This window comes from Mandrillus leucophaeus, unplaced genomic scaffold (assembly GCF_000951045.1).
Source record: "Mandrillus leucophaeus isolate KB7577 unplaced genomic scaffold, Mleu.le_1.0 Scaffold21, whole genome shotgun sequence".
In the NCBI taxonomy this organism is placed as follows: Eukaryota; Metazoa; Chordata; class Mammalia; order Primates; family Cercopithecidae; genus Mandrillus; species Mandrillus leucophaeus.
In genome coordinates this window covers 6,160,373-6,174,123 of record NW_012102143.1, presented here as the reverse complement: position 1 = coordinate 6,174,123, position 13,751 = coordinate 6,160,373, and the positions used below count along the sequence as shown (strand labels likewise).

Below are 13,751 nucleotides of genomic sequence, written 5' to 3'. Positions count from 1 at the left end.
TCTCACTCTTGTCGCCCAGGCTGGAGTGTAGTGGCACAATCTTGGCTCACTGTAACTTCCGCTTCCTGGGTTCAAGCGATTCTCCTGCCTCAGTCTCCCAAGTAGCTGGAACTACAGGCACCTGCCACCACACCCAGCTAATTTTTGTATTTTTAGTACAGACGGGGTTTCACCATGTTGTCCAGGACGATCTCGATCTCTTGACTTCGTGATCCGCCTGCCTCGGCCTCCCAAGGTGCTGGGATTACAGGCGTGAGCCACTGCGCCCAGCCCGCTTTTGATCTTATGGGATCATTTTAATCACCCAAGGCTCCCAGCAGATTGATGAGTTGTGTATCCTGCTGTGGGTGTCACAGAATAAATGGGCTGCCATGCTTCTTTCTAGACATCTGCAACATTGACCCATCCTGCGGATTTGGCAGTTGGAGGCCTTCCTTCAGGGACAGGAGAGCGGCAGGGAGCGATGTGGACATCGACATGGCTTTCATCTTAGACAGCGCTGAGACCACCACCCTGTTCCAGTTCAATGAGATGAAGAAGTACATAGCGTACCTGGTCAGACAACTGGACATGAGCCCAGACCCCAAGGCCTCCCAGCACTTCGCCAGAGTGGCTGTTGTGCAGCATGCGCCCTATGAGTCCATGGGCAATGCCAGTGTGTCGCCTGTGAAGGTGGAATTCTCCCTGACTGACTATGGCTCCAAAGAGAAGCTGGTGGACTTCCTCAGCAGGGGAATGACACAGTTGCAGGGAACCAGGGCCTTGGGCAGTGCCATTGAATACACCATAGAGAATGTCTTTGAAAGTGCTCCAAACCCACGGGACCTGAAAATTGTGGTTCTGATGCTGACGGGCGAGGTGCAGGAGGAGCAGCTGGAGGAGGCCCAGAGAGTCATCCTGCAGGCCAAATGCAAGGGCTACTTCTTCGTGGTCCTGGGCATTGGCAGGAAGGTGAACATCAAGGAGGTATACACCTTCGCCAGTGAGCCAAATGATGTCTTCTTCAAATTAGTGGACAAGTCCACTGAGCTTAACGAGGAGCCTTTGATGCGCTTCGGGAGGCTGTTGCCATCCTTCGTCAGCAGTAAGTCCTGCGTGGCACAGCATGTGCCCTGGCCTGGCTTTATGCTTGGGCCGGGAGGAGTGTGGGAACAGTCATGGAAAAGACAACCGATGTGTTGACTGGAACTGGTTCATTCATTTAACAAACATATATTGACACCTGCCATATGCCACAAATGCTTTTAGGAGCCAGAGTAAGCAGGGAACATGCAGACAGACTCCTTGTTCTCATTGACTCATTTATCCCACCACATTTGACCGAGCACCTCCTAGCCATAAGGCACTCTTGGTGTCCTTAACAGTTTACATAGAGGGTGGGCAAATGGATCAAATGCACATTTATTATGCATGTCATAATAGGCTGGCATGTCGCAAAAAAAGTGATTTCTGTTGGGGGCACTGGGGAAAGCTTCTAGAAAGAGTTGCTTTGATCTGGGCTTAGCCACCAGTCCTGTGCTTGGATACCACTGGGCCTTTGCTCATGGGGCTCCCCCTCCCTGGAATGCTCTCCACCGCACTTCAGCAGCAAACCCATATTCATCTTCAAAGCTCATTTCCAATGGCTTCTGCTCGCCGTGGAGGCTCCTGCTCCCAAGGCCTGCTCATGGTTAATCCGGACACCCTACTTAGGGCATCTTTACCTGGCCTGTGGATCATTTGTTTGTGGGTCTGTGGTCCCCTAGACTGCTCTTTGAGGAGCTGTAGCCCATTATAGTTTCCAGAGCCTGTGTATAGTGTGCAGCCTAGGGTCAGTACAGGCAAGGCTTGGAACAAATGAGGGAGATTTATAAAGTATAAATAAACATGTATATACTGAATGTTTATTATTTAAGGGAATGTTGAGGTCTATGAAAACGGTATTCACATTTGTGAAGGTCTGGCACCCAAAAGACTCAGGGAAAAATGTGAAGCAAAGGTAAGCCAGCAGGTTCACCCACGGGTCACTGTTCCTGTCTTCCTAAGATTAAAAACAGAAGCTTTGTTCAATAAAGCATTGAGAAAATATGAAAGCTGTTGGATTATAATCTGATGTTCAAGAGTCTAGAACTTGTCAGACTCTCCACTTGATTTTTCTTCTATCCCTGTCTTCTCCCTCACATTGAATATATTTTTAACTTAATCACCCAAATATTGCCAAATAGAACATATTGGCTTACCATGTTTCATGGATCAAATGCCATCATACTTTATGTTTAAAATCACTGGACATAGTTTGTCTGATATGGTTAATTCAACAATAATTTGGGCTAAATAAATGTTATGTGATTCATTTAACTCGCTAACAGATTATTTTTAATTTTCATGTTATTAGCATGCAGTTCAATTGTTTTCTTTTTTTTTTTCTTTAGGCGAAAATGCTTTTTACTTGTCCCCAGATATCAGGAAACAGTGTGATTGGTTCCAAGGGGACCAACCCACAAAGAATCTTGTGAAGTTTGGTCACAAACAAATGTAAGTGATTATAATTATTGTCTTAAAAATTATAGTGCTACAGGGATTGTCCAGGTCCTCCAACCAACTCCTGACTTTATGTGATGAGGACCTTGAAATCCAGAAAATGTGACTTCTCAAAGCTAATGTGGGTCATGCTTCTCAAATAATCTGTTTTATCAGTTAGCTTTTGCCGCATAACAAGCTGCTCAAAACTTAGTGGCTTAAAACAACAACCACCTATTTATTTACTTAATTAATTAATGTATTTAGAGACAGAGCCTTGCTGTGTTGCCCAGGCTGGAGTACAGTTGTGCAGTCTTGGCTCACTGCAACCTCTGCCTTCTGGATTCAAGCAATTCTTGTGCCTCAGCCTTCCGAGTAACTGGGACTACAGGTGCATGCTGCCATGCCTGGCTAATTTTTGTATTTTTTTCAGTAGACATGGGGTTTTGCCATGTTGTCCAGGCTGATCTAGAACTCCTGAACTCAAATGATCTGCCTGCCTCAGCCTCCAAAAGTGCTGGGATTGTAGGCATGAGCCACTGTGCCTGGCCAACAACCACTTACTTAGTTTGTAATTCTGTGGATTAGCAATTTTTGTCTGGGTTCAACCGGGTGGTTCTTCTGTTTTCTACTTGGCTCCCTTATGTTTGTGGTCAGCTGCTTGTCAGCTATAGAGCTGCTGGTCTAGAATGGTCTCAGCTGGGCTGACTCATCTCTGCTCCATGTGGTCTCTCATTCTCAGCAGGCTAGCCTCGGTTTGTTCACAAGGTGACCTGGCAGGGTTCCCTGAGAGAAGACAAGTGTGCAAGGCCTCTTGTGACCTAGGTTAGAACTGGCACACTGTTACTTCTGCCACATTCTATTGGCCAAAGCATGTCCAAAGGCTAACCTAGATTTAAGGGTGAAAAACTAGGCTTGATGGAAGGACTTGTCACATTACATTGTAAAGGGCATGGGCAGAGAGAAGGTAGGTAATTGAGACCGTATGTCCAAACAATTTGCTGTATCTGGTGTGAAATGGTTACATAAAAGAAGGATTGGATACATCAAAAAATGGACTCCACGTCTTCTTAAAATTGTTAATGCTGTGATAACATGTAATAATGGTAATAATAGGAAGCCATGTGCATGTTCCACTATGAAGACTGAGGGGAGGGATGGGAGTGGGCAGGACTGTGGCACCCGTGCTGATGCTGCTGCCTGGCCCATGTGGCATGGTTCGTGCCCTGCTCCATCTCGGGTGCCAACTCTAGGAGCAAAGAGGGCAATGGGGCCATGTGACAAAGGGCTAGCTAGGGCGGTGTGGCCACAGAAACTGAGCTCCTGTAGTGTGTCAGCAACGTGTGCTCCTTAAGAGAATGTCACAGTGGGTCATGCTTTGGAGGGAAGTGCAGATTCTGCAGATTCTGGACTTCATGCACAGATGAGATGTGAATGCAGATGATCCTTGGAAAATTACTATCTGGCTTACTACTGGCTGACTCTCAAGATGGGGAAAGAGAGCCCATCTCTTCCTACTGCAGACCCTTCTCTCTATCACCACTTAAGTCCTTCAGCTCTTTCCTTTGACCTCAGAAGGAGTGGCTTCAAATCTCAGCATAGCAAGAATGAATATCATTGCTAAGGCAACTAGGACCTGTATCGTGGCACCGGATGCTTCATTTAGCTTTGTAGCCTCTATTTTTCTAGGCTTTAATGGTTCCTATTATTTCTCTGAAACATTCCCTAAAATTGACTTAACCTTTTCATCTTTTGGAAAACAGAAGGAATGAAGTAACCTAGTATTTGAAGTCTTATGATATTAACTTGAAAATATATTATTACTTCCTAGGACATGTAGCAAGATATGATTCTAAAATAATACATTTTCTTCTAAGATCAAGAAAGCTACGAAGTGTGGGTCCGTGTTGTTGTGTCTGTTTGATTAGGTTGCTATTCTCTCTAGATATTGGTAATGGATCAAGAAATTGTAAAAAAAAAAAAAAAAGAAAAACACATACACAAAAATTAAGACAAGTAAAAAAAATTTTATATATATACTCCCAATAATAAGCCGTGGAGCAAAATAGTACATGCTAACTTCATAATTTTCCAGCTCAACATAGCATTTGATTGAGTGGATATTTTCTTATAATGTAAGTAGCTAACTACTGATTTCATTTAATTTTTGGTGTATGTTTTGGTTGGTTAATTGCTATAATGATAACATTGTTGGATATTATTTATTGTTGTCTCTTATTTTATCTCAGCCTTTATGTTATAAATTGAAAGATGTTTTTGTAGAACAATATAAGCTTCATTTTTAATGATTCTATTTTTCAATATGCTGTTTCATATTTTTTTTAGGGGGGCACAGATCCTTAAAAGAAGGAATTTAATGTATGCACTACTATACATAATCTGTAAAAACTATTGCATGCATTTTGCTAAAACAAATTTAATGTAGTTCATGGGGTTATGTCTTTGTTTATTTTACATAGCGGGCAAAAGTAGAGGTAATATTTAATTTGTCTTAACAGAAACGTTCCAAATAATGTTACTTCAAGTCCTACATCCAACCCAGTGACGACCACGAAGCCGGTGACTACAACGAAGCCAGTGACCGCCACAACAAAGCCTGTAACTATCGTAAATCAGCCATCTGTGAAGCCAGCTGCTGCAAAGCCGGCCCCTGCGAAACCAGTCCCTGCAAAACCTGTGGCTGCCAAGCCTGTGGCCACAAAGACGGCCACTGTTAGACCCCCGGTCGCGGTGAAGCCAGCAACGGCAGCGAAGCCTGTAGCAGCAAAGCCAGCAGCTGTGAGACCCCCTGCTGCTGCTGCCGCAAAACAAGTGGCGGCCAAGCCTGAGGCCCCTAGGCCACAGGCAGCCAAACCAGCTTCCACCAAGCCAGCCACCACTAAGCCCGTGGGTAAGAAAGCCCTTGCTAGGGCTGCCGTCTTGTGACGTCCTCATTTACTGCTCCAGCATGTGTTCCTCAAAGCCTGCATGTAACACACTCAGAATACAGTCCTTGATCTGGGCTTGTACATCTGGATGATGTATTTTAAGAGGTGTTGGTTAGAGGTTCCAGCCTCTGCCACCTCCCTTCTCCCACGCCCCATCCTGTGCCCTCAATCCTGTCCTGGGGTAGGGATGGGAAGCTCTCATTGTCTCTGGAATGTCAGTGGGGGCACAGCTCACCTCACCTGGAAACTGAGTTGTCTTAAACTAAAGGGAAAATGTTCCAGGTCAAAATAGGGTTTTAACCCCTATTTAGGGAATGGGAGAGACAGAAAGAAAAAGCCTGCAGTTGGTTCTTAGGCAGCAAGGCAGCTGTTTCTGGGCTGGTGTTTGGAGCCGGACTTGCCTACCTTAGAATATGACTTGAAAAGGTCTGGGGGAGCCCTTTGCAACTGCAAACGTTGTCCCTGCCTCATACCCACAGAAAAGGGGCCCTAAGCTGTGTGCTGTGGCAATGTTGGGTGTTCAGTCCAATAGCCTGAAAAGTGAGAGCCTGGACCATCAGTCGTTCCCCAAGGCTGAAATCTATGCGCATACTGACCATGAGAAAAACATTGAAAGTAATGGCAAAACCCACAAGTACTCTGCACCAACTTAATATATTTCAGACTGAATTAGATACAAAAGGTAGATGGCTCTAATGAGACCGATAGTATGTTATTTTATCGTTTTATTAAAGAAGACACTGGAAGACACTAACGAATGTCACAAGCTGTAAAGGAAGGGCCACGATAAAACGGAAATTATCTTCATTTTATGAGCAGTATGAAAGAGAGAAAGCAGAATTCCTTTAAAAGAATTTCATGTCATACCCTAACATTTTATGATTTAATACATTTTAAATTATGGGGCTCATTTTGTAGCAAACACAACTTATGATTAGTATGCAGGGCTTGTATTTCCAAAGTATCTTCTTAACAGTGGAGATTTTTAATAGAAAAAAAGATAGTTGATGAATGATGAGATTTTTCATTACTGTGAATTTCACATTTCATGTATGCTGATAGATTATAAGAGCAGTATTTTTTAGGGGCTTGAACAAGAAATTAGTTCCCCACCTCACCTAAATTTCAAGTCAATTTGTCTGTTAACACACCCCTTTCAGATTTCCTCTCTCGCTCATGCACAACAGTCATGGAGGGTTTTATTTTTTATCTTCACACTCTGATCTGTCTTCCAGTTAAGGTGTCCCGAGAAGTCCAGGTGTCTGAGATCACAGAGAACAGCGCCAGACTCCACTGGGAGAGGCCTGAGCCCCCCAGTCCTTATTTTTATGACCTCACCATCACCTCAGCCCATGATCAGTCCCTGGTTCTAAAGCAGAATCTCACGGTCACAGACCGCGTCATCGGAGGCCTGCTCGCTGGGCAGATGTACCACGTGGCCGTGGTCTGCTACCTGAGGTCTCAGGTCAGAGCCACCTACCACGGAAGTTTCAGTACAAGTAAGTACATGATCGGTACAAGTCAGTACCTGATTTCTATGTAGAGTATCAAATAGGACACAAAGGAGACACTTACTTATTGAATCTATTCTGAAATAAACACAAATTAGAAAAAAAAAAAAACGAAAACCAAAACAACTCAGCCTGGGTGCTTTGGTGGCACCCTAACTTTATAAAACACAGAATGGAAAATGGGATTCCACGTGGAATGCAGTCCTCTGGGTCCTGGGCTACTTTATGGAGGAAGCCAGATCCATGTCACCTGAGCACAGCCCTTTCCAACACTGCACCCGGGAAACATGGCCAGGTCTCCGGGCGAGGGCTCCTGGTTGCCCACCACCCTGTCCAGGTTTCCATGTTCAGGGAAACACTAGTCAGTCACTGGCCCCTTAGGGAGTAATGGAGGTTGTACCTGAAGTCTCACCACCCCAGGGGTGGAGGATGTCCATAGCTGAGTCTCCCTGCCCTGATCTCACCATAGTTGGGCTCTGCCTTTGGCTGGCCCTTGTCCCCAGGGCTCCCCCATTTCACTGAGGCCTGCATTTGAGTGCTGTCCCAGCTTTTCTTAATTATTCATGGTACCCTCTCTCATCTTTCTAAATTCTTCTGGGTTCCCCCCTCGCATTCTTCTTGACCCCCACTGCTCCAGGAATGTGAAGGGGAAGGGGAAGCCTCACATTCTTCAGGCCAATGCTATTCAGATCGAGGAACCAGCTTGAGGAAAGGGAATTCCCACCAGTACCCTGGATTAGGCCCATAGAGATATGAGTCCGAAGACCCAGTCAACCCTAGGGCTCTATTTTCCTGGACAGCAGCAGAAGAGGCTGTGTGGGAGGGGGGAGGATTTGTTTGGAAGTTCAGGGATCCCCTCCAGCCGCTTATTAGCACATGGATCCAACTTGCAGCCCACAGCATAAGTGGTGGATGTAGAGATGTCTTGGATCTCTGTCTTTCAATCACCGCTCCCCCACATAAGACATTAATCACAGTGGGCAACCTTGTATCAGTCACTAAGGATTCCCAAGCCCTCCAGTTTCTGATTCACCTACGAGTTGCATGTATTTTTCTTTTATAGAGAAATCTCAGCCCCCACCTCCACAGCCAGCAAGGTCAGCTTCTAGTTCAACCATCAATCTAATGGTGAGCACAGAACCGTTGGCTCTCACTGAAACAGGTGAGTTGTGAAACTATTAGGTCCATTAATGGCACTAAGAAAATACCCATCCAAAAATGTTAAAGCTCTGGAAGACTTGATTCCAATTTACCTTCTTGGGTTCTAAGTTTCAGCCCAGGCATGACTTCTGTGGGGAAAAGGTCCACATCAGCTCTGTGCAGACCAACGTCATCTTATTCTGCAAGATCCCAGGTGTAAATGGAGTCTTACTTTACCTGTGACCAGACTCAGTGAAAAATTGATGGGAGGTGCTTTTGGGGCTATCACTAGAATTCATGTATCCGTTAGTCATTTCTCCGGTGCCTCATACTGAGACTCGAGTTGATTTGTGGTCTGTGACGCTGTGAAGATTGACGTTTCATTTACTCAGTGATTTAATCTAAGTTTAAAAACCTGCTTAGAAGAACACAAGACAAATCTGGCTGGAATCCATGAAATGCATGGGTTTGAATCTGACCCACGGGGTGTTCTGGTCCTAACATCCTAAGTACACACCCCAGCTTAGTGTGTGAGTCTGTGATACCCTCTCTCATGTGCTTGAGCCCCAGAGTGTGTGCACGGTCTGCGCTAAGTTAGTGACTGGTTAGTGTAATTCAGGAACTGACAGCTGTTACTTGCTTTTGTTCTTGGGCAGTGAAACTCTGAGAGGCCTGGAATCTCTCATTCAGCAGAATGGGGACTTGGCTTGTTCATCCGTGAGAAACTGATTATTAAAAGAGTTGATAGGCTTTGTTGAAGAGTGTTCAGCAAAGAATGATGGTACTAGCATAAAAAATGGAGATTCCATGGGAATTTAGATACAATACTGTTTTATAGACCTGAAGCAAAAACTTTCTGCTAACGAGGGGACAGTTCGTTATTTTCTGGTGTATCATCTACCATCAGGAGAAGGAAAGCATTTCTCTTCACAATGCTCATTTCTGTAATTGATTTTAAAGGCGTTTGTTGAGTGAGCCTGTTAGGCGACCCCACCATGGTGCTTGAGCTCAAAGAACAAGCCACAAAGAACAAAGTAGATTTCCCCCAAAGGTGTGGGTCAGGACAGATTCAACTCTAACTTCAAAGTTGCTGAAATCTGTGTGTGTCATTTCTCACTCAATGGTTAACTTCACCCTGAATACGGTGTGGGAAATATAAAATTTTTAGCCAATTTAATGCTTCATTGAGAGAAAATGACTTGGAGTAAACTCGAGATCAGAGATCAATACTGAGTAAACTAGACAGCAAGATTTGGGGATGTTTTTGATTCTCTTATGTGTGGTCCAGCAGGGACAAGATTGTATAAACAGTGCCTAGTTAATATAAACAACAAAATCTTTAAGCAAGGGTCTGGCTGGGCTGTTTTTTTTTTTCTTTTCTTTTCTTTTTTTTTTTTTTTAATATTGAGTTGTGATCGAGTTGCTTTTGATCCAGACCTTTAACACTGAGATCGCCTGTCTACCTGTGATAAAGAGAAAAGAGTTTTTGAAATTGGGGCTTGTGTTTCTTTCAAGGCTACAAGTAGTTGATACAGATGAATCTAAATAAAACCTTTCTCCTTCATACTAATTGGGGCATAACCCTCAGACCCAGGATGTGAATGTCCTCTCACCGTTTTCCGTGTGTGTGTGTGTGTATGTATGTGTGTACACGTGCATATGTGTGTTTTTCCGCTCAGAGTGAAGACATAAATTACTTTTCTTTAAAAAAAGAACAAGGCCCTGCATAATTGATCTCTGATCTCTTAAACTTAATTACTTCATAGTAACAAAACAAGCACTTAACATACCTCGGCCTGATGAATGAATGTTGGTGTACACACAGGCATGCCATTTTTGAGAGCTTTTTTTGAATTATTAGGTTGGTGCGAAAGTAATTGCGGTTTTGCCACTGAAAGTAATGGTGACAACCGGAGTTACTTCTGCACCGACCTAATAAATGGGACATTTACTTAAAAATGTCTAAAATTCAAAATGGATAACCAGAATCAGGAGAGGAATGCTTATCCTCCCCACCCCCTACCAACCTCTCTCCCTCCCCTCCTCACAGTCTCCTGTAATTATCGTTTTAACCATTTCCCCTGGGGCGGGGGGAAAATCTTTTAATGGTTTATATATTTTTGTATATAGCAAAAGGAGTGACAATGAATAACTCTTTATTAAATAACCTAAAAAAATAGTAACTGCATGCTCACTCAGGAGTTGCATGTGTATTTTGCATCCATATTCCAATGGCCACAATATGCACTATTTCTCCAAATATACATTTTCCAGACCATTCAGGCAAAACGAAATTTTACAAATATATTTTTTATATTTACATGTGTGCATTTTAATTCCTCTCACCTTCTGCAGCATCTATTAATTAGAAACATTGACAGAGATGGGTCCGTTTCTTAGTATTAAATAGTAGGCACTATCGTTTGCTTTTTTACTTCTGTGAATAAAAGATGCTGTCTTAAGAACCCGTATTTTTCATAGTTTATCACGTTGGATTCTGGGAACCTGGTGACCTGTGTTTGAATCTGTGAAGGAATGTGTAGGCAGAAACACTCTGAAATGGAAAGTTTCCTAGTCCTGGGCACCTAAGGCAGGGGAAGAGGAGAGGACCAGTGTTACCACTGGTTTTCATTTGCATATGTTAATGTGTGCCCATTTTGACAATAACATTGAATAGACGCTTGTTTATCAGGAGTTTGAGTCAGGCATGTCATGCGAGGGCCGTCTGGTTAGGGGATTTTTTGTCCCCGACAAGGTCTGGCCCCATTTGGTGTGTGGCAAGGAGACTCTCGCCTTTGACATGAAGGTTGATTCTGTTAACAGACCTTGATTCCGTTACTATACCTAGGGCATCATATACTGAGGGCGACCACTCAGGATTCCAGCTTTGCCATATTACATGATTTGATTTTAAATGCTTAATATTTGTATTTTTAAAAAATAAAACCAAATGAACCCCACAAAAATATCTCACTCCGCTTTTTGCTTTGCTCAGCATCGAAAAGGATTATACTCCAGCCGCTTTTCTGTCACACATCTGCTGCCTGTAAATGGCACGGAGCAGCAATGGATCTTTCATTCATTACCATGGCCTCCTGAAAGCGTGGGTGTGCTGGGCCTTTCTACCACCGGCTTTGTCGCTGCTGATTTTGACGGTGCTATGTGGTTGCTAATTTTGGTTTTAGGCTTTTGTTACCGCCTCCCTCTTCTCTCTTCTCATTTTTAGCTAAGGAAGCTTTGGATGGATATTTTCTATGCATGTTACTACTAAAGCTAAGACTCTCTGAAGTTTCTAAACAACAACAACAAAAATCTAAGTTAAAATTTTCTTTTTGCAATATTACAAAATGAATCCTAAATTATTGGCTTAATCACATGTGTTAAAGAAGTGTCAATGCAGAAACTAGACAAAATAACTAACAAAATCATCATGTCCTTTATCATGTATTCTTGAAATTAGCAATCTGTAGAACTGATCGCATTTTGTCCAAGTAGACATGACCGGGCCAATTGTATACCCCTGAAGGAACCATCATTTTGTGTTTACTAACATTTTTTTTTTTTTCCATTGAGACACTTCTGAAACTGAAATGTGACTTAGAATTGACAACGACATATCATGGTTTATTGGTAGTATTTTGTGTTACTTAGTGGAACATAAAATAATAGTGCACCATAAAATTAAGAAATCTTATATTGGATGGAATACAGTATTTGGTTAGCCATGTTCCATGTGAATATGTATCACTGATTAGCATAAAATGGTATATTTGGGTAAAATATCTGACTTTATGTTAATAATAATTTAAAGAACAAGCTAATCCCATGGCTGAAGTAAGTTAAATAGCTCCAGGGATTTGGGAACTGGTCCTCTCCAGGCTGTCTGTTGTTCATTGCTGTGTAAGCATGTTTTCTGGGTAGTTGCCGGGTAGGGGTTACAATGAGACCAAAGGGATGTTTTTTATCCTGAAGTCTTAAAAAATAGAAGTCTGTTGGTCAAGATCTGAAAGAGTAAAGGGTCCAAAAGTTAACCACAGCTACATTCTGTAGCTGTTAAACATTGGCCGGGTGTGATGGCTCACACCTATAATCCCTGCACTTTGGGAGGCCGAGGCAGGAGGATCACTTGAGGTCAGGAGTTCGAGACCAGCCTGGCCAACATGGTGAAACCCCGTCTCTACTAACAATGCAAAAATTAGCTGAGCATGGTGGCTCATGCCTGTAATCCCAGCTACTCTGGAGACTGAGGCAGGAGAATCACTTGAACCTGGGAGGTGGAGGTTGCAGTGAGCTGAGATCATGCCACTGTACTCTAGCCTGGGCAACAGAGTGAGACTCTGTCTCTAAATAAATAAATACATTAAGTAAGTTAAAAATTTAGTAAGTTTCCTTGGTACCCTTTGAACTGACCAATGCTCAAAATGTAGACGGCGGAAAGTGTTTTGGTTCAGGCAAATCATACCTGCATCCAAGGTTTGGAAGTACTTTATACCATAACACCAATGCCGAGTGAGAAGGTGATTGAATTTTCTTGTTTTGAGCACCATTAAACTGATGAGGAACATGTTGATGATTGCAGCGTAAACACCTCTCAGTCTGCCTTCCTTCAGTTTGCTCAAGGAGGTATTTACATAGTGATTTGGAAATCAGTATGTTTGGGAAATGTCAAAGCTGATGCCTTTAAAAATGCATTGAAACACTATGGGAGTATCAAACTATGAAAAAGACAAGATTTGCCAATCAATATGTTTTCCGCTTTGAAGGATACATATTTTTTTGCTGATTATAAAGTTAATAGATATGCATTGTCAAGCATTCATTCAGGACATACAGAGAAATATGTTACACGATTCTCATTGTGACAGCATTGCTGGCTTTTGATGAAAACCAATAGTGACCCAGTGCACAGCCTTCCTATTTTTTTTTCTATGAATATTATTGCTTGTGGGAAGATGCATGCATTGCACAGGTGCATCCACTCCCACAAATATTTATTACAAAAATGGATGGTGGTGCTTAGGGTGCCTTGCACCCCACTGTTTTTGAATGGTTGTTGTTAGGATGTTCTAGATAGGCACCTGTGGCTTCCGGGAACAGGTGGGATTCCCAGAACAGGGTCTTAACCTAACACTGTGCTTGCCTCCATTTCCTCTCTTCTAGTTGGATGCTTTCCTGAAGCCCAATGACCAATAGTAAGGAAGTTTCAGCGGACAGTGGTCTGCGTCAGGCAGCCTTTTACCTCTCTGTTTTCCAAGCAAACTTATGTACATTGTTATTCTAGGTTAGGAAACTGGGGAAGGTTGTGGATACTTTTCAGTCCCTATTGTCTTTTAGGCTCCCACTAGGTTCTCAATAGTAAGGAAGAGCAAATTAAGGAAGACTCAACCAAGCACTCCTCTCAGATAAAGAGAAGGCTCTAGCTTCCTACAGGTTATGCCTGGGGGGCAAACTCATTTCAGAGGGAAAAGATGAACAGCCATTGCATCCAAAGACAGGTGGTTCGAGGGAAAAGTCCAGGTTAAGTTCAACGAGGGCAAGCCATCTCCCTTTGTACTCAAGGACACGTAAATAATAATTCTTCTTCTTCTTCTTCTTCTTCTTCTTCTTCTTCTTCTTCTTCTTCTTCTTCTTCTTCTTCTTCTTCTTCTTCTTC

At 43.0% G+C, this 13,751-nt stretch overlaps 1 protein-coding gene across 3 annotated transcripts in view; it reads left to right on the top strand.

Moving 5' to 3' along the window:
• The window catches only part of COL6A3 (collagen, type VI, alpha 3), a 99,102-nt gene that overhangs the window by 81,122 nt on the left and 4,229 nt on the right, over positions 1 to 13,751 (top strand). For all 3 annotated transcript variants that reach the window (XM_011980294.1, XM_011980293.1, XM_011980292.1), the window contains 5 exons: positions 386 to 1,084; positions 2,412 to 2,514; positions 5,019 to 5,410; positions 6,683 to 6,946; positions 8,022 to 8,120. In XM_011980294.1, coding sequence (XP_011835684.1) covers positions 386 to 1,084; positions 2,412 to 2,514; positions 5,019 to 5,410; positions 6,683 to 6,946; positions 8,022 to 8,120 — 1,557 coding nt within the window. The remainder of the gene's footprint in view (positions 1 to 385; positions 1,085 to 2,411; positions 2,515 to 5,018; positions 5,411 to 6,682; positions 6,947 to 8,021; positions 8,121 to 13,751) is intronic.